A 27,113-nucleotide genomic window follows, 5' to 3' on the forward strand; every position below is an offset into this window, starting at 1 on the left:
CCTGCGCGTCCGGAGCCTGTGCTCCGCAACGGGAGAGTCCACAACAGTGAGAGGCCCGCGTACCACAAAAAAAAAAAAAAAAAAAAAAGGTATTTCTGTCAATAAGAATGAACAGAAACATGTGAAATACGTTTAAGTCCATGAGTTTGTAGTAATACAGTAAACTTCCCCAGCAATCTGTAATGTTCATTTTGGAGGATGCTAGGGAAACAATTCATTATTTTGAAACAAGCAAAAACCAAAGGAAAGAATCAAGTATGACCTGCCTTTTCTATGTAAACTGTATGTCAGGATAGCTAAATAGTTAACAAGAGGAAGTTTCTCTTTATAAAAGTATTCTCATTATTACATAAAGAAGAAATAATGCAACCACTAAGGAAATGATGGATGTAGGCAATGATCATCAATGGTTGCAAAGAGAGACCGAGATAAAGCGAGAAAGAGATGAGTAGACATCCATCCTATGCTTCGTAATAGGAGACCACTGTGCTACCTCTCAACTATTCTTGCCTAAACATTCAAACCTGAATCTGACTGTCACCAGGTCTAACTGCCAACAAGTTACAGAAAATATAGGGATGAGAAGAACATGTTAAACAACAAATCAAGGGGATGCAATCAGCAGAATTCAGACTGTAGGAAACTCTACAGGACAAGTGACCTAGTTTCTTCAATAAATAAATTAAAAAAGAAGGAAAAAAAAAGAGGTGGGGAGGGATAGGGAATCTCTAAATTAAATTTAAGGTACATAGCATCCAAATGCAATATATGGTCTTATTTAGATCCTGATTCAAATGAAAAAACATGTGCTATCATTTTTGAGACATTTAGGAATGTGAACCCTGATTGGATATTTAATGATATTAAGGAATTAATTGTTGATTTTAAGATATTATGGTATGCTATTTTATAATATTATATTTTAGATAATATGGTACTATTTTTCAGATTTATGATATTATGGTTAGTTTAAAAAAATCTTATCTTTTAAAGATATATACTAAAATAATTATTGATGAAATGATAAAGTGTCTGAGATTTGCTTCGAAATAATACAATGGGAATGTGTGTGGGATGGGGTATGGATGAACCATGACTGACTATAAGCTTATGATTATTGAATCCAGGTGATTCGTACTCTACAATTCTCTCTACTTTTGTTTATGTTTGTAATTTTCCAAATAAAGAAGTTCATTTAAAAAAAAAAAGACAATGAAAAGGTAATCAGAAACAATGAGTACAGATGGCTCTTTTTTTGGAATTTTGATGCAAAAAGGAAAAAAAAAGCAACAGCTATCAGGGTCAACAGAAGGGTATTACAAAAAAAAAACACCTTAATTATTCAAGTATTACATATGTATGGAAAAGTGTACTGCACAAGGAATCCTCATCAAATAAATAACCCCATATATTAAAAAAGGTATTTTACTGGGTCTTTTGGGTAAACATATATGGAAAACAAATGAACCCCACATCTAGGAGTATAACATTTAGCCCCCACACACGGTGAACTCACAGTATGGAAAGGACAGAGCAAAAACAGGCAAAAATAGGCAGGCTTCCACTTTTGTGAGAAAGGGGATTTCAAGCTAAGAAGTTGATCTTGTTAAATAAGAACTGAGACCACCCATGTCAACATGACACAACTGCTCTAGGAAATTCTAGTCCAGGAGGATAAATAGATAAATTGTTTGCTTCAAGAAATTAATGTATCTGGGCAAATAGTTTGCTCATCTGGGACAGGACAGATGACTTTCAGGACCACAGACTGCTCACATAGGCAAAGAGCGCACATACATGACCAAGTTTATTAAACGAGACTTGCTTCAAGACCCCTGCTTTTCTGTGTCTATGGATCTTAAATTGTCTTAAATGTCACAAACTGTGCCCACTCCCCATCAATTTCTTGCTTTGAAAAACCACCTTAAACCACTGGAGCCCAGGCCTCCAAATCCTATAAACACCCTTTCTTGAAATCCTCCTTCTTAGAAACTACACCAAGGCTCTTTCAAGGTGTTATTCTCCCTTTCTGCAGTAAATACTGAATTAACTTAGACTTACTTTGCTTGATCAACAGGTTTTTCTGGTCTTCTTTTGAGGAGTTGGCAGTAGCCAAGAGTTCTCCTAAAATCTGTGAACTTGAATGAGAAAAAAACCTGCCATTTATTTTCAGAAACCTTTAACTGAAAGTAAGCATTTCCTTCAACTATGAATGTGCACAACAAACCGCAGTGACTTTTGCACAAGTAAAAATTACAGGTATTTTCAGTCTGCATTATAGCTGTTGCATACATCTCAAAATATCATTTACGCTTAACACTACTTTGAAATGAATGATAGGGTCAGAATTGTGAAGGCGCTGAGATTTTACCCTCCCTGCAAGCTAACAAGTCAGCTTGCCACCGTTTCCTGGATAAGGACAGAAGACACAAAACTCCTCGATCCCAAATGTAAGACTTTATTACTCAGAGCAAAAGGGGTAGCTAGGGACTTCCCTGGTGGCGCAGTGGTTAAGACTCTGTGCTCCCAATGCAGGGGGCCCCGGTTCACTCCCTGGTCAGGGAACTAGATCCCACATGCATGCCGCAACTAAGAGTTCGAATGCCACAACTAAGGATCCTGCCTGCTGCAACCAAGACCTGGTGCAACCAAATAAATAAGTAAATAAATATTAAAAAAAAAAAAAGGGGTAGCTAGAGTGTCAGCGTATTTGCGCTGTTTGCCTGAGCTCTAATTCCCACCGGGCAATGTGGAGGGCCAGGTGACTCGAGCACATGTAGTAGATTATGTTACATAAGAAGAATTTAGAGCCGAGGGCCCAGCACTTGTTTGAGTAAGCAGCAAATAAGCTAGTCTGTTGCCTAAGTGACTACCTACTGAAACCGCTCAATATCACAAGGGTAAACTCAGCAAGGATGTCCAGGACCCCTGGTGGACAGCCTCTCCTACATGTAGTACTATATCTTGTCATTAATGCATTTATAAAGGAGAAGATGTATTACTCTATCATCATTTTGATTTTATATTTTAATATAAATCATTCCTTTATAATCCTACGTATTTTACTGTATGCATACAAATACATTACTCTGAGATGGGGTTGGTAAGCTTAACCAGGCTGCCAAAGGGGCCCATGGTACAAATAAGGTCAAGAAACTGAAGATTTTCAAAAATATTTTCACCAATAAGTGTGGATATAAAAATAAAATTTTATACAACTCCATTACTCAGGAAAACCTTTTCAGAGCTCTTCTTGTCTAGAAGGCAGAGTGGGAAGGGCCCTGGCACCAAATCCAGGGCACTAGAGTTTGACTTTTAGTTGTATGAACCCCAATTTTCCTTATCTGTAACATGAGATGCTTGTTACCTAACTCACTGGCTCAAAACGTAGAGAGGTACGTTGTCACACGTTGCTGGTGGGAGTGTAAATTGAGTACCTTTTCTGGAGAGTAATTCGGCTATATGTACTCAAAAATATTCAAATCCTTCGAGCTAGTAGTTCCATTACTAGAAATTTACTATTAGGACATAATCAGATTATATATAGAGAAATGTAAGTAAAAAGATGTTCATGGCAGTATTATTTATAGGTAAACACTTCTGTAAATATCTGGAATGTCCAACAATTAGGGCATAGCTACAGAAATTGTGGCACTTCTATACTGATAAATGCAGTCATTATGGATTTTTATAGCTGAATGTTTGGCACCATTAGAAAATGCCTATGATTTTATGTTAAGTGGAAAAAAAAATCTAAAACTCTTTATGTAGTATGCCTCCAATTTTGTTTAAGTGACCTATATATGTATATAGGCTCAGAAAAAAAGCCTAGTTAGAAATTTACTGAAAACGTTACTGCTAGTGGTATAATATATACATATTTGACATTTTAAAATTTACATTTAAAAACATTTCCCAGTATTCCTCAATAAGCATGTGATGCTTGGTAATAAGAGAAGCCAATTATTTTCAAAAGCAGCTCAAAATTGAGCTTATTTATGTGCAATGCTATGGAGATCATACTGTGCTACACAATTGTGAAATGTTATTAGTGTTTTTCTGGGGCTTTAGAAGCATGGTTGGATTCATGTTTAAATCAATAAATTTGACTGCAAGGAAGATACATTGGTCAGTGGGTGGCCCAGTTTTGTGCAGCTCCTCCAGCAGGCGGGCTTCCTCTGCTCCCTCCTGCCCCCTCCCCCTGCAGCCCAGCAGCTGAGAGACTCGCCCTGCTCTAACCTCTGTTTGTTTTTCTTCTCCCCCTCCATCCACCACCAAGCCCTCCTTTCTCCTGGTACAAGTCTGTCTGGTCTCGTCTCCTGGGCTGAATCATGCCTCAGAAATGGAAAAAGCCTCAAGGCCAGGGCCTGTCTGTGTTAAACAGCTGGGGCCCAGCTTTGAGTGTGCCATCAATGTGCATAATGAGAGTTTTGCTGCAGATTCCGGGTTAGAGGCCTGTGTGGGTGGTGCCATGTTTCTGGGCATCTGGGCCTGAGCCCTGATGGAATGCTAAAACTATATGGCCAGACAAAGGTGAGGAAAAAGCCACTTCTGTGGCATGATTTGAGGGCATTCTTACCCCAGAGGTCTCTGGTGCCAACTCACTCTCCTCCACTCTTGAGATCTCCACCATAGGAGAAGGCTCCTGTTAAAATATACATGGATCGCCTGGGGCAGCAACATATCCTAATACTAAGACAGGCGCTGGGGCTTCCCTGCTGGCACAGTGGTTAAGAATCCGCCTGCCAATGCAGGGGACACAGGTTCAAGCCCTTGTCCGGGAAGATCCCACATGCCGCGGAGCGGCTGGGCCCGTGAGCCATGGCTGCTGAGCCTGCGCGTCCGGAGCCTGTGCCCCGCAACGGGAGAGGCCACAACAGTGAGAGGCCCGCGTACCGCAAAAAAAAAAAAAAAAAAAAACCCCAAAAAATGGTTAATAGTAACTATGATTTATTAGGAGCTTACTTAGTACCAGGCACTGTGCTAAAGGCTATATAGGAATTTCTCGTTAGTTCCTCCCACTGCCTGGATGAGGGAGGGACTATTACATGCTAACCCTGACCTGGCAGGACAGTCTGCTATATACAACGCCCTCTATTAAGGGCTGGGCCTTCAGGGGTTGCTACAGCATAGAAGAACTAAGATGTGTCCATAAATAACCGTGATTCATAGTAGAATCAAAGCTTGATGGAGCTGGCAGAGAGCTTAGAGATTATCTGGTTTAAACTTGTGTTTACTGATGACAAGAACTGACTTGCTTTGTTTTTTCCCACAGGGTTTGGGGATTCAATGATATAATGATAACAATAGCCAACACTTAATGAGTTGCTTGCTCTGTGTGTACGTGTGTTGTTGTGTGTGTGTTTTTGTGTGTCTCTGTGTGTTTATCTCATTTAACCCTCACAATGACCAGAGAGAAGCACTGTTATTATCCCATTTCATAGATAAGAAAACTGAGTGAAGAAGCTAAATAAGCAACTTGTCCAGTGTCACACAGTTAGCAAATGGTGGAGCTGGGATGCTGGCAGAGTAGATTCCAGCCCTTGGGTGCTGAACCACCATGCTCTCTGTCATCCCAGTTACAGAAGGTGGTTAAGAAGCCTAGGAAGCGGGGGCTGGATTGGGTGCATGGGAAAGTGTTGTAGACCATAAAGTGCTATACAGACATGAATTATTATTAGAAAGAAGTAAGGGACTCCTCTGGTGGTCCAATGGCTAAGACCCTGTGCTCCCAATGCAGGGGGCCTGGGTTTGATCCCTGGTCAGGGAACTAGATCCCACATGCTACAACTAAGAGTTCGCATGCCACAACTAAAGATCCAGCATGCTGCAACGAAGATTCCGCGTACGGCAACAAAGATCCCGTGTGCTGTAACTAAGACCCAGCGCAGCAAATAAACACATATTTTTTTAAAAAGATATAGGTAAGGGTTCCAAGAGAGGTATAAAGTGGTACAGAGCTCAGAGCAAAACAAGGAAGATCTCTAGGATGAGATAGCATTTGCTTTGGATTTGGACCTGTGTTCCTGGGTAGGAATGAGGAATGTCCAGGGTGTGTGTGGGATTGCCAGGTGGGGAAGAGTTTCCTCTAGCCCTCTCCCATTAACAAAGGATGGATGATCAGGTTAGCTAACTAGCACCTAAGCCCAGGAGAAGTGATCAGGACCATAGAAAGCCTTGGGGACCTCCAGCCGAGATCCTAGCTGCAGAGAGCAGGCTGGGTGGGGGCCACTCAGAGGGGGATAAAGAGGGAACAGAAAGCTGGTAGCAGGGTCAGGGCATGGGGGTCAGCCAGCCAGCATCCAAATCCTGACATTCTAGCACACTCTGATTATGAGGCCATGAGCAAGTTTCACATTTCTTTCTTTTTTTTAAAAAAATCTTTCCCTGCTCTCCAGTGCATTTTCTTTTTTTTTTTTTTTGGTATGTTCTTTGTGCTATTTTTTTTCTTATTAGTCATCAATTTAATACACATCAGTGAATACATGTCAATCCCAATCTCCCAATTCATCACACCCCCACTCCCACCCACCGCTGCTTTCCCCCCTTGGTGTCCATACGTTTGTTCTCTACATCTGGTTACACAACATTTCTATCTCAGTTTCTTCATCTGAAGAATGGGAATGATAATAATGGCATGTCCCTCAGAGGCTTGTGCAAATTTAACATGCTAATCTGTATACAGTGTTTACTATGATGCCTGGCACACGGTAAGCACTCAATATGAGCTCGCTATTGTTATTTCTGTTATTGTAATCCCAGGGTACCTGACTGGTACCATGATTCAGGGAGGAATGGGGTCAGAAGAAAGAAGGCACATGTCGACTTCAGTCTACTTTCCTGGTAAACCTAAACCTGGCAGGGGTGAACTGGCTCGGGAAATAACACAGACCAGCTGCCCCCTCTCCTCCACCTTAGGTTTTGTCTTTGACAATTATTACATCTGCTTTTCAGGGGAAGTCTAGGAGAGAGAGGAGGAGGAGACAAAGGTTAGTGGGCTGCCAGTCCTCTGAAACTGGGCTAATAGAGACTGGTCATCAGTCTGATGTTTGACATCTTCCTCTGGAGGTTCTGTTGGAATTTCCCAGCTCTTGTCAATTAACCTCCCCAGCCCCTTGCATACTATGGATTTACTTTCCATATGTGTCTAGAAGCAGACACATCCTGCAGGGAGAATGCAGATGGGGTGGGAAGTCCTTTCTTGAACAGGTTAATGGCACAATAGAAGTATGACTGGGGTGGGAGCTAGGGAGAAGGGAAACTAATGTGAACTGACAGGCACTCCTTCTCAGGACCGAGGCTGGGTGAAGCAGCTTGCCTGTCACCATCACACCAGCCCTGCAAGGGAAGTATTTATTACTTCCATTGTACAGATGAAGAAACTTGCCCAAGGCCACAGCTAACCCACAGAGAAGGGAGTCCAACCCAGATCTATTCAACACCAAAAGTCATCCTCTTCCATTAGAGTATGTGGGAGGCTTACAGGACTAAAACAAGTATCTTTACTGGTGCTTGAAAAATGACATTTTGAATACATTTTATACAAAATCTGAGAAACTCCATTGATTCAGAGCTGTAGGCTGGGCTGACCTGGTTTGGAAAAAGGAATATTCTATGGAAGGTACAGCTAATTCTGCTCATAGGTCACCTCCAATCCCCAGAAAACAAAGTGCTGGATGTTGGTCCTGTCTTTTGTCCAGGTAGAAGCTCGCAGTTTGCTGTCATCAGCAAATCAATCTCCATCTGGATACAACTATTTTCAGTTACATTTTACTACTGATATTTGCTCAGTGGCTTTCTGTCAAAGGGGAAGGGAATAGGTCAAAAGCACAAGGAGCTATTTCTGGGCTCTGGCCTTTGGGAAAGCAGCCTTGTTCTGTTTATACATCCTCTCTCTAATTTGCCCAGCCTGACCACAGAAACATCATCCTCCAAGCCCAGGTAAATACAGGCTACCAAATACTCTCCAGTCAATGGCTATTGAGCAACCCAAGGAGCCCAGAACCCTATACTAGGCAACTGTGATAAATAAAGAAGGTTCCTGACCTTGGGCTGCTGGAGCAGAAGTATATTCCCATGTGGGGGAGGAGGCCCAGAAGTGCAAGTTCTGAGCCCCTCTCTGGCATGACTCTTGGTTTAGTCACCCTTTCTAGCACTCATCCAGTTACACAACCAAATTGAGGTGTCAGCACCAGGATGAACCCTAGTTCATCTCAAAAGGGCAAGAGGAGGCAGAAGAAAGTTGTTTTTTTTTTTTTTTTTTGATGTGGACCGTTTTTAAAGTCTTTATTGAATTTGTTATAATATTGCTTCTGTTTTATGTTTTGGTTTTTTGGCCCAGAGGCACGTGGGATCTAAGCTCCCCTACCAGGGATCAAACCTGCACCCTCTGCATTGGAAGGTGAAGTCTTAACCACTGGACCACCAGGAAAGTCCCAGAAGAAAGTTTCTTACTCAGCAATGAATAGCTGGATGAATCAGGTCTCTTTCAGAAAATGAAACCAAAGGGAAGAAGGGGCCTGTGTCTGGATCACCTTCAAAAGCTGGGTGTGAAAGGGGCCTGTGTCTGGATCACCTTTGAAAAGTTGGGTGTGAAAAGAATGATGCAGGGCAAAGGGCTGCAAGGAGAGGAAGGAAGGGAGGGAGAGGGAGAGAGAGAGGGAGAGAGGGGGAGAGAACAGGAGGAGCCTAGTTGCTCTGTAGAGCCTAGGAATGAAATCAGTTGGAAGGGAGCCCCCAGGTCCCACATCCGAATGTGTTACTGCCAAGTGCCCAGAGGCCAAAAAGCCTGGCTCAGTCTGTCAAGAACTGGAATTTTTTCCAACCCTGAAGCCCCAGAATGAGAACAACCAGCTTCCCCTTCTTTTCCACCAGTTATTTCAGAGACTCTACTGGTAGAACCCCACCTTCAGCTCTGATTTCCAATGTTGTTTTTGTTTAACATGGGTGAAAAAGTGTAGAGATCTGAAAATAGGTGAAGTTGTACTTTAGAGTGGAAGAGAAAAATCTGAGAAGTGGCCCAAACCCTCACCAATAGCTCTGCAACTAAGACGAGGCCTTCACCAACTAGGATTGGAATGGTGGGGTTCAGATGAAATAATTTATGTGAACTCATTGAGCCCAGCCTGGTCCCTTGGGACCAAATAAATGTATTTGTTCTTTCTCTATGGTAGATATTGTCCTTTGTGTGTGTATGGAGGGAGTGACCTCCATATTGAACTTATACTCTCTGTGACTGCCCCATGAGATTCATCACCTCCACTCCTACCATCCTAGTCCCAAACCTTTCCTCCTAAATGGCCTTCCTGCTTTGACTCCTGCCTACTACAGTTTATTCTTTACATAGTAGCAAGAGTGATCTTTTAAAAAATATAAATTGTATCTTGTCACTTTTCTGTTTAAAACTCTTCAAATGCCCCCACTACACTTGAGTAGAATTTAAACACTTTACCATGGGTAACTGGGCCCTAACATAACCTGCACTCTGCTGATTTCATCTCCTATCACTCTTCCTATGGCCCACTTTGAGGCAGCCACCCTGACATTTGTTTCTGAACTCACCAAGACTGTTCCCTCCTCAGGGCTTTCGTGCTAGCTATTCCCTCTGTGCCTAGAATACCACCTGTTCTCCTTACCTGTCATGGAGGTCTTGTCTGACCGCCCAAACTAAATTAGCTCCGCCTCCCACCCCCATCACTCTATTTCATTTGCTTCATAGCAAATGGTAATGATACTAACTCAGCCAGTCTTATCTATTATTTGTTTACTTGTTTATTGTCTGTTTTCCCCACAACAGCACAGTCCCTGAAGGGGCACTGTGTCTATCTGGTCTATCACTGAATCCCTAGGGCCAAGCAGAGCCTGGCACATAGGAGATCTCTAATATTCGTTGGATGAATGATCTTTTCAAATCCTAACAATCTGGTGAGGTCAGTGAGAAAACCGAAGGTCCCGTCAGATTCAGGATTAGAGTCCTGGTCTGTCCGAACACAGACTTCGTCTTCCTTCCCAGGGTACCTCGCCCCTTTCCACAGTTCCCCATCTCTCCCGACCTTTCTCACACACTTAATCCTCCTCTCCAGGGAGGGCAGGCCGGACTTCCAGTTCCTTCTCAGAGCCTCGTGCAGACCCTCAAAGCCCTCCCACATTTCGGGGGCTCAGAGACGCCGCCCTATTCTCAAAACGGACCCCAACGGGTGCGCGCACCCCCCTCCCCGGACCCCCAAACAAGGGCTGAGAAGAGCCCCGCAATATCTACGGTAAAACGGGGCGGGCCCCAAAACCCACCGGCAGTAACGGTTCAGCAGCTTCACTCTGTCCCACTCCCTGGCTAGGGACCCCCAGGGCCTAGTGGGGGCGAGTTGGAAGCTCCAGGCATCAAGGGCAATGAGGACATCCCGGGCCGAATTGGGGATGTGCCGCCTTCGCGCAGCAGAACCTTTCTTCATCGGGCCTCGTTCGCCGGCCGGTCTGCTTTGGAAGAGACACCCCACTTAACCGTCCCCCGCTCGCACCCTCCCCGTCTCAGCCCTGTCTGCAGAGGCCCGCCTTCCTCCCCGTCCAGAGCCCAGGGGTTGCTGTGGCTGCAGCTTTCCGCCTCTCCCTGGGGGCCTCCCCAGGCGTGGACCTCTGAAGCTATCGACAGCGTCTGGCTCGTGGGCGAGGGCCTGCAGGTTTCCTCCAGCTAGGGAGGACGCAGAGCGGAGGCGGAGGCAGCAGCAGTTTCAGGCCCTAGGCCCCGCGGGCTGGGTCGGGTGAAGCGCGGCCATCATTCGCCATCCAGGGCGCGCGCGGCCCTCTTGGGACCTCGCCGGCGACCCGTAGCTCGGGCACGCGCCTGTCGCAGCCCGCAGGAAGGAGGGGTCCAGCCTGAGGCCCGGCCACCATGGAGATCCCCTCGGCCCTGGTCTGGCGTCTGGGGCCTTGGGGGCGGCCCTGACCGCCCTCCTCCCTGCCCGGCCTGGATCGCTGACCTGCCCTCCGCGGCATTCGGCCACCTCTGCGTCTCCGCCCTCCCCTGGCCGCGCTGCTGCCTGGGCGCGGCGGCGGCGGCGGCGGCGCCCTGTTGAATGGGCTGTGAGGGCCCAGGTTTGAAGCGCTGGCGAACGCGGCCTCCAGGGGCGCAAGGCAGCAGCAGCGGTGGCGACCAAACGGGTGCTGGAGTTGGCAGCGGCCATGGAGGGCCTGGCTGGCTATGTATACAAGGCGGCCAGCGAGGGCAAGGTGCTGACTCTGGCCGCCTTGCTTCTCAACCGGTCTGAAAGCGACATCCGCTATCTGCTTGGCTATGTCAGCCAGCAGGGAGGGCAGCGCTCCACGCCCCTCATCATCGCAGCCCGCAATGGGCACGCCAAGGTGGTGCGCTTGCTGTTAGAACATTACCGGGTGCAGACTCAGCAGACTGGCACTGTCCGCTTCGACGGGTAGGTACATCCCAACTCCAGCCTCCTCTCTAACGCGCGCGGACCCACCACTTTATGGGTCTTCCCCTCCCTCTCTCGCTTCATGGAGGTATCACTTCTCCCATTTTGTACCTCCTGACCTGCCTCATTAGTGCCCACTTCACCTTCTACTCCATCCCCATATTTTGCTGCTCATTGGCCCCTACTCCTTATTCCCTCTATAGGTAAATAGCCACACCCTCTGTCTTGATACCTAATAAGTATTCTGTATTCTTTAGTAGATAGTTTGTGAAGAAGCAGTATGGAGGAGGTAGCCGCCTTTTCAGGTTTTCCCTTTATCAGTACTGGGGTTGTAACCGAGATCAGAAATTAACGAGATCAGCAATTAACGTTGAAAACCTCTGTTTGATGAGTTATTTGGCCACCCAATTTTTACCCCTTCACGTGAGTGTCCGATAAAGTCCCTTAGTGGGTTGTGGGACCTTAATGTCAAAATAAGCCCCTAGAACCAGCAGCAGTTGCAGCCTCTTGAGGGGTTGTCACGCAGCCAGGCTTCCCAAGACATGATACTGACTCTTACACATTGCTGGGGGAAGATATGTTGGCTGCGAAAATGGCACCGGACCTGGTGTAGGACGAGATGATGCCATTGTTAAATTACATGTTATTCTGTGATGTTGTGGGGAAGCTTGATGATATACTGTTATTCCGGGTGGGGAGTTCGAAAATTCATATTGTCAGAGTTAAAACTTGCCGTTTAGGTTTAATTGTACATTTTTTTGGGTATGATAGAGTTGAATGCAGAATTGTCAGGTTTGACGTTATCTTTTCTGTGCTGGATGGTTATAACCTGTTTTACAGATTACAACTGCATGAAGATGCATTAATTGTTTTTGTTTTTGTTGACTTGTGCCATTACATAAGCTATTCTAGCATTTTCTTCTTTTGAGATAGATGTGGTCCTAGCATAAAGATATGTATCTTTAGTTTTGGTGATTGAAAACTGCTTGGTTAAAACCTGATGGACAAAACAATTCCTCTTGAAGATGACTAGGGCATTGTTGAATTTTGGTTGATTCTTTTTGTAGATTGAAATAATAAGAGCTTTTTCTTCTGTTTTAGATGAGAGGAAAATATTTCAGGGTATTACATTTTACTGAAATGATAGCCCACGGGTGGTGGTTAACCTCTGGTACCACCTCTCTAGACGTTAAGGAGATGGTCTTTTTCATATTAACCAAAGATGGCAACCTGATTCTTGTTCGTTTTCTTTTACTAGCTTCTGTGTCCTTTCTGTGACTCCCTGCATTCCCACAGCCTTTCCTATACGCAGAGGAGTGAAGTAGGATGACCCCTGAACTTCCAGCACCATTCCAGTTGTATAGGCACAAGCATCCATTGAGATATGAATCTCTGCAGTAACAGCTACTGGTTACACTGCTGCTAAGGAGCTTGCTGAGGCCTGTTTTGATTAGGAGAGAATAGTGGTGAGAAAATATAGTTTTCTAAAGCATTTGGAAAGGCTTTGCTTATCTTTCTTATCCATCAAAGAGAAAGGTGTTTTGAGGTGGCAATTAAGAGAACCTGAAATGGCTAGGAATGTAGCATTGAGCCTGTGTAGTGGCTTACCTTGCCCAGTATTTTGCACTGGCCAGTGAAATTAAGGGGTTCAATAAGCAAACATATTTTGACCACCTACTGTGTGCCAGGCTCTGTAGTAGGGATTGGGTTTGCAGAGATGAATGACATACTGTTCCCACTGCAGAGGAAGACAGTCTGGTGCCCTGGGCGGGGGCTGGAGGTGGGGCGTGGTGTATGGCAGAGGTGAGAAATAGATGAAAATGAGTAAGTGTAGATGCCATGCCATTTAGGGTTATAGAAATCTTTTGGACTACTGAGGGAACACAGGGAGAGGAAGTGCTCAGCTTTGCCTGGGAGAATCAGGGAAGACTTCACAGCCGAGGTGATATTTGAGCTCAGTCTTAAAGGATAGTAGAAAGTGAAGAAGAGGGACGGCAGCATGGTGCTCTTGCAATGACAAGTGTTTCAGTGCAGTTTCAGGAAGGGGTTCAAGCCTGGGAAATTAAGAAAGAGACTGTGGGAGACTAGAGTGAGGTGGAGGCCAGATATTGATGACCCTTGTGTAAAATATCAAGAGTCAGACTGGTGAGACTGGAATTGCAAAGATTTCTATCATTTGAGATTTTGTGTGAGCCTTCTTCAATCTGTCTTTTTTTTTGCTTATGGATTATTACAGTTATGGATTTATTAGCTGCTCTGTCAAAGTAGTTTAGTTTAGTTTTGTTTTTTAACTTATTAAATGCCTATGATGGGCCTAGCCCTGTGCCACACAGATAATGTGGAAGATGTAGAAGAAAATGTAAAGTTTCTACTTTCGAGGAGCTTACAGATTAACAAAAGAGAAGAATTGAAATTCATGGCCACCTTTCTGCCCACTCACACCACTCTGTGAGATTATTTTGCAGTTTGTTCCAGTCATTTAGGCATTTCAGAAATAGATGAAGAGAGTGTTACTTGCAAATGTCATGATTTCACTTTACATTCATTCCAGACAGTGTGAAAATGTTAGTCTGAGTGAAGTGTTAATAATATGAAGCTCACTCACCCCTCAGGGACTGGCTTTTGCGAGGTACTTAGCCAACCCCCCTTCTTTAGATTCCACTGGTACTTGAGACCCATGGCCAGATAGGGACAAACAGGTTCTTGTGGGCTGAAGTAGATTAGTGTTTCCTAATTTTCAGTAATTTATGTACCATCTTCACAATTTTTTGCCAAATCATTCACCACCTATCCTGTTATTTGCCTAATATTAAAAAAAAGTCTCAATTCTTAGCTTCATCCTAAGCAACAGTATCTGTGTAATTATGGGGTTTGATATGGTACTCTGCGTGTGTGTGTGTGTGTGTGTGTGTGAGAGAGAGAGAGAGAGAGAGAGAGAGAGAGAGAGAGAGAGGGATAGAGAGACACACACACATAGACATTAAAATAACTTATTTTAAAAAGCCTATACTCTGCCTAAAAACATCTATAATACCTTAGAAAACTAAAGTAGATTCATAATAGAGCCTCAAAAGGGGGACGGTGCCACCCACCTAGATTAAGCCCGATTCTGATATTTGAGTCCTTGTACATATTTTTAGGAGTAACATTTGAGATTATTTTATTTATGGCTTACTGTGTAACGACCAAAATTGACATAGATGAGTGGATAAGAAAAAAAATTGGGACTTCCCTGGTGGCGCAGTGGTTAAGAAACCGTCTGCCAATGCAGGGGGATACAGGTTCGATCCCTGGTCTGGGAAGATCCCACATGCCGCGCAGCAACTAAGACCGTGCGCCACAGCTACTGAGCCTGCGCTCTAGAGCCCTCGAGCCGCAACTACTGAAGCCCGCGCACCTAGAGCCCGTGCTCCGCAACAAGAGAAGCCACCGCAATGAGAAGCCCACGCACCACAACGAGAATAGCCCCCGCTCACCACGACTAGAGAAAGCCTGTGCGCAGCAGCGAAGACCCAAAGCAGCCAAAAATAATAATAAATGTTTTTTTAAAAAAGAAAAATTACATGCATGGGAATGAAAGAACCTTTAGTTGGAGTATGGGAAGCTGTTAAGAATGTTATAGAAATGGAACAGAACAAAGGGGAGGTGTCATGTGACCTTGGAGTACTGTGCTGGTTTGAGTTCTGAGGGCCTGATTGCTGTGTGCCAGAGTTTGTGGGGAACTCTTGTCCTAGAAGAAGTTTGCTGACATGGATGGGAAGGAGAACAGGACCTCTGGGAATTCTGAGGCTTTTTGTTGAGTGCTCTTTTAAAGTCCGTGCTAGTACTAATACTTCTAATAAATGTCCAGGTAGAGGAAAGGTGTAAGGGGCACAACGTCATTTGGCTTCATTTAGAAAGTCATTCCAGTATATATTTCAAGGAACTACATATGATCTAATAAGTGATTTTAAGGACTTTGGTTAAAATAAGGTGCTGATCATTTACATTTAATGAATTTTTATTTCTATTTCAAATGCTTAACCAGACATTTTTATTTCAGATTGAACCAGGAAATACATGAGTTCAGTTTTGTGATCAGAAATGTTATCTTTTATTGTGCAATGTTTCCATCATCTGATGCATACATTTTGTTTAAAAGGTGAATATCTGATTAAATTTTCTTGATTTTTTTTTTTTTTTTTTTGGCTGCGTTGAGTCTTTGTTGCTGTGCACGGGCTCTCTCTAGTTGTGGTGAGCCCGGGCTACTCTTCGTTGCGGTGCGTTTGCTTCTCATTGCGGTGGCTTCTTGTTACAGAGTGTGGGTTCTAGGTGTGCAGGCTTCAGTAGTTGCAGCACATGGGCTCCATAGTTGTGGCTTGCAGGCTCTAGAGCGCAGGCTCAGTAGTTGTGGCGCACGGGCTTAGTTACTCCGTGGCACGTGGGATCTTCCCTGGACCAGGGATCGAACCGGTGCCCCCTGCGTTGGCGGGCGGATTCTTACCCACTGTGCCACCAGGGAAGTCCCAAGTTTCTTGATTTTTAAGATGAAATACATAATAGATAGTTTACATTGCAATTTTAGACTCAATCTAGAAAGATCATTGTTTTATAGTGCTTCTCCCATAGGCATTAAGTAAATATTGCATTAATTTGATTACATTTTTTATTTATTTTCTGTTCATTTTGTTATAAATGTGTTTAGAATTTTGTTTTGAGGCAGTATATGGCTATAATTTTAGCTGTATTTTATGGACAAAAAATGTCATAGATGTTAGGATTATAATTCCCTTTAATCTGTTTAATGTTTTTATTTAGATGTAGAAATTTAAAAATCACTAAGGCTAATGTTTCTGAGGATTAGTCATTCTTTAACACATTCTACAGTGAATATGTTTTGTCATAAACTATTTAAAAAATTTTAATTGTCTCAATAAAAATAGATAATTGAAACTTTTTTAAGGCTCTTGTCACATCACCATAGGGAAAATGGAAATTATTAGATTACACCAGGAAAAGTATTAAACGATTATAAAAACCAAGTGAGGGCTTCCCTGGTGGTGCAGTGGTTGAGAGTCTGCCTGACGATGCAGGGGACACGGGTTTGTGCCCCGGTCTGGGAAGATCCCACATGCCGTGGAGTGGCTGGGCCCGTGAGCCATGGCCGCTGAGCCTGCGCGTCTGGAGCCTGTGCTCTGCAAAGGGAGAGTCCACAACAGTGAGAGGCCTGTGTAATGCAAAAAAACCCCCCAAAACCCCCCAAAAAACCAAGTGAAGTATATACTTGTAATTTAATTTTTACTCATGTCATTAGTTCTGGGAAATTTGAGGCCAGAAAAGAATTTTAATCACTTTTGTCTTTTTTTCCCATCTTTAAAATGGGGGTCCTATTTATCTTGTATGTTATTGCAAGAGTTAAAGATAATGTATGTGAATGCCTATTTTAATGTAACATTTCTTGAGTTTTTACTTAGTTTATGTTCATGTTCCTGGCATATAACAATTTAATATTTTTAAGGTGTGCAAGGAAACTTTGTAACTATGTAAATATAACTATATGTTAACTATGTATTGATTTTTTGGATAGATTATATTAAGAAGTTTTTTTAAAAAAAGATTTTAAAATTGAAACATGTTTGAACAATGACATGTATTATGTTTCCTTACATTTGATGCATTACATAGTTTCCAAAGTACTTTTGTATTTTTAATCTCATGTAAGCCTTTTAGTTATATGTCTTTAAAATGGGCATAATAATAGTATCTACCTTATAGGATTATTGGGAGAAGGTTATTATGAGAATTAAATAAGATATACTGTATATTAAGCACTTAATATAGTGCTTGGCACATGGAAATTATTTATTAGCTATTTGTGTTTATTTAAACTTTTTCTTTAAATTGATTTAGAAGTTAAATTATAGTAGTAATGTAGTGTCTCTTTTTTATTTTTGTTTTAAATTATATCTATTTTTATTTTATTTATTATTATTATTTTTTTTGCGGTACAACGGGCCTCTCACTGTTGTGGCCTCCCCCGTTGCGGAGCACAGGCTCCGGACGCGCAGGCTCAGCGGCCATGGCTCACGGGCCCAGCCGCTCCGTGGCATGTGGGATCTTCCCGGACCTGGGCACGAACCCGTGTGCCCTGCATCGGCAGGCGGACTCTCAACCACTGCGCCACCAGGGAAGCCCAGTGCTTTTTTTGAATTATGTTTAAGAAATCATCATCAACTCCAAGGTCATGAAGATTGTCTGTTTTTTTTACAAGCGTTTATTGTTTTGCTTTGCATATTATAGGTCTACACCACTTCTCAAATTTTTGTGCATACAGTCAAGGCTAATTTTTTTCCAAACAGATATCTAGTAGCTGCTTCTTCACTATTTATTAAAAAGAACACACTTTCTACCTGAATTTCATTGGAGCTTTTGTCATTAATCTCTGATCCTTTATGTGTGAATCTATTTCTGGAGGGTTTTTTCTTTTTTCTTTTTGGGTTGTTGTTGTTTTCTATCGATATATTTATCTATCCTTGTGCCACTGACACACTATCTTAATTACTATATTTTGTCCTCCAACTTTTTCTTTCAAGGTTATCGTGGTTGTTCTAGGTCCTTTGCATTTTTAAAAAATTAATTAATTTATTTTTGGCTGTGTTGGGTCTTCGTTGCTGCATGTGGGCTTTCTCTAGTTGCGGCGAGCAGGGGCTATTCTTGGTTGCAGCACGCGGGCTTCTTATTGCGGTGGCTTCTCTTGTTGTGGAGCACAGGCTCTAGGCACACAGGCTTCAGTAGTTGTGGCGCGTGGGCTCAGCAGTTGTGGCTCACAGGCTCTAGAGCGCAGGCTCAGTAGTTGTGGTACACGGGCTTAGTTGCTCCGTGGCATGTGGGATCTTCCTGGACCAGGGCTCGAACCCGTGTCCCCTGCATTGGCGGGCAGATTCTTAACCACTGCACCACCAGGGAAATCCCCCTTTGCATTTCTATATACATTTTAGAATTGGCTTGTCAATATCTACACATATGTGGATGCATGCACACATTTGTGCATGTGCACACACACACATCCCTGCTGGGATTTTGACTTGGATTGCATTGAATCTGTAGATTATTTTGGGGGAGAATTGACATCTTAACATTATTGAATCTCCTAAACAATAAACATGGAATATTTCTCCATTTCTTTAGGTCTTTATCTCAGGAATGTTTTGTAATTTTCAATGTAGAAGTCTTGTACATTTTTCATTAGATTTACTATCGGATATTGGTATTTTCTGATGCTGTTGTAAATTGTATTTTTTTGACAGTGAAAGAAAACTTTTTTTGAACGTTGTGTTTATAATCATGACAATAAAAATGTAATAAGTGAATTTTAATTAAACTGAATTGTTTGCAAAACGTACAGTTGGCAACCACTAAAACATTTCAACTGATGTAATGTCTTATTTTCTTGATTCATTCTTTAGTTTAAAAAATCAATTAACAATTAAATGACATTAAAAAATGAAATTTTAAAAAGAAACTTCAGAAGTCTTCAAATTTATTTTGAGGTATGTCTTTCATACAGTAAAATGTACAGATCTTTCATGTACAGTTTGATGAGTTTTTTCCCCTAATTGTCCACCCATGTAGCCACTACCCAGATCAAAATATAGGACATTTAGGGCTTCCCTGGTGGCGCAGTGGTCGAGAGTCCGCCTGCCGATGCGGGGGACGCGGGTTTGTGCCCCGGTCCTGGAAGATCCCACATGCCGCGGAGCGGCTGGGCCCGTGAGCCATGGCCGCCCCGGAGCCTGTGCTCTGCGGCGGGAGAGGCCCGCGTACCGCAAAAAAAAAAAAAAAAAAAAAAAAAAAAAAAAAAATATATATATATATATATATGACATTTCTAGTAGCTTTAAGCCTCATCTGAGTCAATCCTACACCCTCCTCCATTAACTCCATAGGTAACTGTTACTGGGAATGCTTTTGCTTATAAACATTTTGCATCATTATTTGAAACTGAAGAAGTAATTGCTTGCATGTTTATAAAGTGCATCCTTTATTTTCAGCAGAAGTGATAGATGGTGTTGATAATTGCAGTTAAACTATGATATTTATATTATACCAGGCAGATTGTACTCTTTTTCACTTCAAGGGAGATAGAATTTGACCTGTGTTATAAGGTTGTACCATTCATGTTGGGGCAGTAATTGTTTCTTTCTCATTGCTGTAGTAGAGTATAATACTTATTAGCTTAGATAATCTTAGGGAAGAATTATCTGCTTAAATACTTTTCTTCCTAAAGCAGTTTCTAACACAATGTTAATGCAGAGATTGGGGTGGCTTTCTCACTGATGTACTGAATGAAACTGTGGTACCTAGGGGTTCTGGGAGGGAGGAACATGCTGTGCTCCCAAGAGCCAGTGAATCAGCTTGGTGGTCAAGAAGTTACAAAACTCCATACTTTCCTCTTTGTTTTCTGAAATTTATTTACTTTTGCTAGTAGTAAGTCAGTGATTCGTTTTTTTTTTTCTTTTCTTAGGTTTTTATACTTTGGTAATAACAACAGTCACTAACATTTATTGAGCTCATACTAGGTACAAGTACTATGCAAAGTGCTTTACTTAAATTACCTGATCTTATTTTCAGCCAAACTAATGTTTTACTAACGCTCTGTAGATTGAGGTTTTGGGTCAGTGTAAATGAATACATCCTTTAAATTTACGTTAGGGCAGGTAACCTCCATTTTCTAACTGTTCGTTCTTTTCATGAATAGGTATGTCATTGATGGTGCCACCGCTCTTTGGTGTGCAGCAGGGGCAGGACATTTTGAAGTTGTTAAGCTTCTAGTCAGTCATGGAGCCAACGTGAACCATACCACAGTAACTAACTCAACCCCCCTACGGGCAGCATGCTTTGATGGCAGATTGGACATTGTGAAATACTTGGTTGAAAATAATGCCAACATCAGCATTGCCAACAAGTATGACAACACCTGCCTAATGATTGCAGCATATAAAGGACACACTGATGTAGTCAGATACCTTTTAGAACAACGTGCTGATCCAAATGCTAAAGCACATTGTGGAGCCACAGCATTGCACTTTGCAGCTGAAGCTGGGCACATAGATATTGTGAAGGAGCTGATAAAATGGCGTGCTGCTATAGTAGTGAACGGCCATGGGATGACGCCATTAAAAGTAGCTGCTGAAAGCTGTAAAGCTGATGTTGTCGAACTGTTGCTCTCTCATGCTGACTGTGACCGAAGAAGTCGGATTGAAGCTTTGGAGCTCTTGGGTGCCTCCTTTGCAAATGACCGTGAGAACTACGACATCATGAAGACATACCACTATTTATATTTAGCTATGTTGGAGAGGTTTCAAGATGGTGATAACATTCTTGAGAAAGAGGTTCTCCCACCAATCCATGCCTATGGGAATAGAACTGAATGTAGAAATCCTCAGGAACTGGAATCCATTCGGCAAGACAGAGATGCTCTTCACATGGAAGGCCTTATAGTTCGGGAACGGATTTTAGGTGCCGACAACATTGATGTTTCCCATCCCATCATTTACAGGGGAGCTGTTTATGCAGATAACATGGAATTCGAACAGTGTATCAAGTTGTGGCTTCATGCCCTGCACCTCAGACAGAAAGGTAACAGGAATACCCATAAGGATCTTCTTCGATTTGCCCAAGTTTTTTCACAGATGATACATTTGAATGAAACTGTGAAGGCCCCAGACATAGAATGTGTTTTGAGATGCAGTGTTTTGGAAATAGAACAAAGTATGAACAGAGTAAAAAATATTCCAGATGCTGACGTCCACAGTGCTATGGACAATTATGAATGTAATCTCTATACTTTTCTGTATTTAGTGTGCATTTCCACCAAAACACAGTGCAGTGAAGAAGATCAGTGCAAAATTAACAAGCAGATCTACAACCTGATTCACCTTGATCCCAGAACTCGTGAAGGTTTCACCTTGCTGCATCTAGCTGTCAACTCGAATACCCCAGTTGATGATTTCCACACCAATGATGTCTGCAGCTTTCCAAACGCGCTTGTCACAAAGCTCCTGCTGGACTGTGGTGCTGAGGTGAATGCTGTGGACAATGAAGGGAACAGCGCCCTTCACATTATCGTTCAGTACAACAGGCCCATCAGTGATTTTTTGACCTTGCACTCTATCATCATTAGCCTAGTTGAAGCTGGCGCTCACACCGACATGACAAATAAACAGAATAAGACTCCGCTAGACAAAAGTACAACTGGGGTATCAGAAATACTACTTAAAACTCAAATGAAGATGAGTCTCAAGTGCCTGGCCGCCCGGGCAGTTCGGGCTAATGACATTAACTACCAAGACCAGATCCCCAGAACTCTTGAAGAGTTTGTTGGATTTCATTAAGTGACTGGATATGTAAAATCATTTAATGTGGTGCTAAAAAGTAAAGGACTTTAATCACAGACAATAGAATTATGTGTTCATAAAATCTGCTTTTCTTTCCACTACCCTTCCTCCCTACTCATCCTTCCTTAGTTTTGTATTTGGTCTTCTTGCCTCATATGGTTACTGATTTCAAATACACTTAAACAAAACCACATTGTTTAGGTGTAACTATAAGGTGTTCGGATATTGGTCACTTAACTATTTTTCTTTTTTTTTTAAAGGAATGAATATAAAATATTTTGTTTATGTAACAAGGGCCCTTATGATTTGAAGTTGATAATGTTTAAAAAAAAAACTGCCTAGAAAAGTATTTCTGTTAAGCCTGTGTCAGCATGTTATTCTCTGCAGCAGTTTTGAGGATTTCATGAAGAAAAACAACGAAAAGGAACATTAAAAGTAATGGAATATCTAGATGTTCTGCACATGCCAAACTGCTATAGGTAGTTTTCACTCTTCCATTATTTATGTGAAGAGATCAACGCATTATAACATCAGGAGGATTTTTAAAAATATAACTGCAGATTAATCTGAAAAATGTGCTAACTTAATAATAGTTACAAATTTATAAAGTTAAATCCATTGAAATTGTTGAATTATGCTGGGTGGTACATACACAGCAGTAATCTTAAAGCAACTTTTCAGAGAATATTGATGGACTATTTGCCTTTGGGCTTGGATTCTAAAATGTGTGGAAGTCTCTGTTTTAATATAATTAATCTAAATTGCAGTAGTCTGCATTTGACTTAGCTCACAGACATGTAAAAATTATGAATGCTGTGTTCTCTCTTAGGAAACAAATTGTCACAATATAGTTATATGTTCTTCTTTTGTCCCCTTCTCCCTTTCTTCTTGTGCGGTATCTTTTAAAATTGGAAACTACTTTTCCAGAGGGCATTATTTGTGCCTCCCTAAGAAGGTTTTTATGACAGATGAAAAGGAACTGGGATATTTTTAATTTTTTCACCTTATTCAGTCTGTGACAAGTAGAAAAATCACTAGTGTGGTATAGGAAATTCCGTGTTTTTGATAATAAAAATAATTCTCAATGCCATTTGGAAAGATATTTCTGCCTGAGGGCAGCAAATTTTGGAACCACAAAATGTCACTTATTCCGACAGGCTGTACAGAGGTCTTTATGGGTTTTTTTTGTTTGTTTGTTTTGTTTTAATGGCAACATTGTAAACTGTCAAATTAAAAGAATATCCTGTGATTATCTTTTAAGCATCACAGAAATTCAAGTAAAGGGTACACACCTATTTCTTTCAATGTTAAAAATGATAAAGAAAATGAAATTAGCTATATCTGTATTTTTCTCTCTAGTGCCAAATGAATGCCTTAGCTACTCATAGTGCATGGTACTGTAAGTGAAGGCCTGCAGCTTTTCTTCTTTAATGAAAAGCATTATAATGATGCAGCAACATCAGATATGAACTAAAAAAAACAACAACAAAAACCACTGGTAAGGTTTCAGTTAACATTTTATGTATGGATATTGCTTTGTGAAGTGTAAGAAAAAGGTTGCAGCCGGATCAGTATAAAACATAATGACTAAGCCAAAATCAGCACCTAGGGCCTTAAATAAAATAGATACCCCATGAAATGAAACACTCTGAAGGATAGGAGGGAATGGATGGGGGTACTTTAAAAACTTCTTCCCCCAAGAACGCAAGATAATTTTACTGTGCTGTAGTTATACTTCACATGTCTTCTTGCTTCAGTTAGGAATGTTTTGATGGTAAATTCTGTCATAGTAATATATTTCTGTTTTCCTAACCTGAGATTTTTACAAGGAAGGTTTTTTGAATGAGCCCTAATTTGAAAGTTACTGGCCTTGATCTTCCTGGTGTGAATCAGGGAACTACTATACCTTGCTCTTGGCAACTCTCATGGCCTGAAGGAGAAAATGCTCATCCTCCAGGTGAGTGAATCACGCCTTTTTCACAGCTCAGATCAGACCCTGTATTTTTCAGACTTCAAGGCCTGCTTATTTGACAGTCTGAGGAATAGCTATGATACTTGGTATTTAGTTGGTTCCATTATTAATGCATATGATTGTTAAACATCAAAACTTAAAATATCAGATAATGTTGCATGTTTTAAAAATCATTTCACCCCTTTGGCTACCCAGGACGAGAACTATTTTAGATATTACTTACTTATAAAACGAGGATAATGATTATCTGTACATATTCAGACATCAAAATTTAATGACACTCAGTGTTTTTGAGAAGGGAGGACTGAATGCTGGAGAGAGTAAAACTGCTGATTGAAATGCTGACAAAGCCGGAGAAAGAATTTGAAGACAGCAGAATGGACTATGAACTTTGCTAATGGTAACCGAGATTTTTTTTTTTTAAACTATAGTATAGCGGTACATTGTGCACTATATTGCTAAGGATCTAATTCTGTCTTGTAAAACGAATCCAAATACGTATTGTGAAACACCTGTATAAAACCATTCTTGAAACAAGTGATTACATGCCTGTTTTGTTTTTTTTTTTTTTTTTTTGGTAGAATTATTTTAAAATCTGTTTAGCCGAACCCTTCCCAAACTTAAGTTTTGTTTTGTTTTTTTAAGAAAATAAATAAGTAAGGAAGGTGATAGTTCCGTATCTCAGCTCTCCGAGAACTCTGGGCTGTTGCCATTTTTTAGCCACTTTTGTCATTTTGTGTTTATTATTGGTAGAATTATGCTTTAGATTGTACGTCTTCCTTGATAACATGACAAATTCAATCAAAACTTCTTGGTCTTGCTCAGTAATTGTCATATAAATTTAGTTAACTAGAGGCCCAAGTGGATGAATGCCTGGGCAAACCATGTGAAACCTTGGGTGGGTTTTGCACTTAAGAGTTGGTAAAATTGAACTCTTGAGTTTAGGTAACTATTTAAGTCAAGGAATGGGCAGCAAATCCACCCTTCAACTGATCAGAAAGGAAATTTTTGACATAAGAACTCTGACACAACATTGTTTTCAGTCTACCCTGGATTGCTCTCTAGTAGGCCACAGTCCAGCTACCTTAAGGTTCTTTGCTGTGGGCACTTCAAACAAACAAACCCAAAAGCAAACTTTGGTCTTGCTTGTTTCTGGGAAGGGTTTTATTGCATTACCCTGATCATTGATTAATAACTGTAATCATGAGAAACTTAGGCATGATAGCACTGTTTGAAGTACAATGTGATGTGGGGGCAGCAACTCCGTGAGTGTCAGCTCTGCATTTGGCAAGTGGTTTTGAAAACCAGAATCCCAAGGGAACACTACCCTGTCACTAGTCTCCATCTCAGTTGAGGCAGCTACTTGAGGAATAAGGCCACTTTAGATTATTCAAGCAGAAGCATTTCTTTCTGGGGGAATGGGGCAGGGTGAGGAATGAGTTGCTGGACCTTGGATTAGTTTGCTGGTTTTAGAAGCAGCCAGTGATGGAACTACAGAGTAGATGGATAAAAGTATAAAGGACTTGCTTTTATGGTACATTTTCTGTAAAAACCTTAAATGTTCCTTTTCAGGCTAGCCAGATGTAACAGTGTACAGAAGACTATTCCGTTTTCCTCACTGACTATACTATGACATTAAAATGGGTTAAAGAAAACAAACCTCTGCCTTTTGCTCTATGAAAAGTCCATAAGATTTTAAGCTGTGTGTTGACTCCGACTCTGAAAATGCACAGCCCTGCTCTGGATACCTTCTCTGGAAAGTAGAGAGCTCCTAATGTGTATGGCACATTGCCGAGCTTTCTCATACATTCCTGGCAGACTTGCCCAAATCTTCAGATGGGCTGGGTTGTACAGTACCTTCTCCAAATATGGGATCTGAAATAAATACTACATGGATAGTGGGGATATATTAATTTTTTAAACTGTAAAGTAAATGTGGTCTCTAGTCCTAGGTTTGTGGTGTGTTCATTTGTGTTAATATATAGGAAAGGGACACTGACTTGATGGTTATGGGTAGTGTATCCTGATGTGTGTGCAGGGGTGAGAAGTGCTAAATTGTTAACAGCTTTTCATTTAGGGGTGAGTCATATGGTGAGTGGCCTAATCAGAAAAATGAAGGAGCAAAGATGTAAGCTTCGTCCAAGCAATGCACAAGGTTTTGTAACTTTTTTTTTAATCAGGTGTTGTAAAATTTGTGCATGGCCTTTTTTTGTTGTTGTTGCTTAGTAATTGATAGAGGAGAAAAGATGAGGGAAAATAACCTCAGCTTTGCTAACCAATCAAGTATATAGCTGGGGAGTAAACTCTGACGGGCTTGACGTGTTGAAAGATCCTATCCTTTATAATATTCACCCCATCCTGCAATCTTCCACGTAGAGGAATTACATTGTTGTATTCTAGTAATTCACTGTGATTTATAACAAACCAGTGATGTCATTCTATTGTGCACTTTTGTCAAACCATTTACATGACTTTAATAAACATAGTGAACTTGCTGACTGCACCAGAGGCCTGTTAGTGATTTATATATTGCATGACATTTTCTATTTGAGTTTGACATGTAGAATCATTTTTAATTTCGTGGTAACTGACAGTCCTAATAGCCCAGCTAATTTGAAACTAACAATATTGCTGTGTAATAGGAAAAAATGGTGTTTGTGTTCAGTAAATGTTTGAAAAAAAAAACTGCCTTGAAGTATGTGTCTTTATTGTTCAGTGTTGAGATGATCTTTTGTTGAATTCATTTTTAAAAAGTTGTGAAAGTTACATACATGTGCATGGGGAAAAAATTCAGATAGTTAAGAAAAATTCAAATAGTAAAAAAAAAAGTTACTTTTTCATCTCTCTCTGTCATTTGGACTCTTCAGAGGGTACTCACTAGTTTTTTGAGTAGCTTCCCAGAATTTTATGTGTATATATGTGTATTTTCTCCTTTTTGTTTTTTTTCTTTAATGCAAAGGGACTTTTAACTTTCCTGTGCTATTCTGCATCTTGTTTTCATTTAATATATCTTGGACATTTTTTCATTTTGGTATGTATAGATTTTTTAAAAAACAATTTTATAGCATTTAATTCTATGGATGGACTTAAAATTTATTTAACCAGGCCTTACTTTTGGATTTTTAGGTTTTCAGTTTATTGATATTCCAAATACTGCTTCAGTGAACATCCTTATATACTGTATTCAGAGAACAAATTCATTTCTAGCTCCGGAACTTCTGGTTTAGTGACTGAGTGTTTAAAATCTTGACAGAGGTGATCCAGTTGCCTTCCATCTCCCTACATCATTATTGACATCAAATATTATGTAATCATTTAGTTTTTGCCAAGATGATGGAAATG

At 41.3% G+C, this 27,113-nt stretch overlaps 2 protein-coding genes across 10 annotated transcripts in view; one reads left to right on the top strand and one right to left on the bottom strand.

The window, feature by feature from the left end:
- CLN6 (CLN6 transmembrane ER protein) overlaps window positions 1-10,993 on the bottom strand; it is a 55,848-nt gene extending 44,855 nt beyond the window's left edge. For 5 of the 8 annotated variants that reach the window (XR_008618578.1, XM_055088075.1, XM_055088074.1 and 2 more), the window contains exons 1-3: window positions 10,628-10,708; window positions 10,288-10,470; window positions 2,062-2,138 (exon numbers count right to left, since the gene is read on the bottom strand). The gene's annotated coding sequence lies outside the window, so the exon portion shown is untranslated. Of the gene's footprint in view, window positions 1-2,061; window positions 2,139-4,579; window positions 4,646-10,287; window positions 10,471-10,627; window positions 10,709-10,973 lie in introns of those variants that run through there. The other 3 variants (XM_055088072.1, XM_055088073.1, XM_055088071.1) reach the window with 3 other exon arrangements.
- A 182-nt stretch (window positions 10,994-11,175) lies between these two features.
- Window positions 11,176-25,121, top strand: FEM1B (fem-1 homolog B). 2 transcript variants are annotated; one of them, XM_028494983.2, is made up of 3 exons: window positions 11,176-11,423; window positions 15,466-15,564; window positions 20,161-25,121. In XM_028494983.2, exons 1-3 carry the CDS (start codon window positions 11,176-11,178, stop codon window positions 21,794-21,796), a joined length of 1,983 nt encoding a protein of 660 aa, XP_028350784.1. In that variant the 3' UTR covers window positions 21,797-25,121. The 2 variants fall into 2 exon arrangements, with proteins under 2 accessions (XP_028350784.1, XP_007102724.1); XM_007102662.4 differs by lacking the exon at window positions 15,466-15,564.
- The last annotated feature ends 1,992 nt before the right edge of the window (window positions 25,122-27,113 follow it).

Source organism: Physeter macrocephalus, chromosome 11 (assembly GCF_002837175.3).
Source record: "Physeter macrocephalus isolate SW-GA chromosome 11, ASM283717v5, whole genome shotgun sequence".
Classification (NCBI taxonomy): domain Eukaryota; kingdom Metazoa; phylum Chordata; class Mammalia; order Artiodactyla; family Physeteridae; genus Physeter; species Physeter macrocephalus.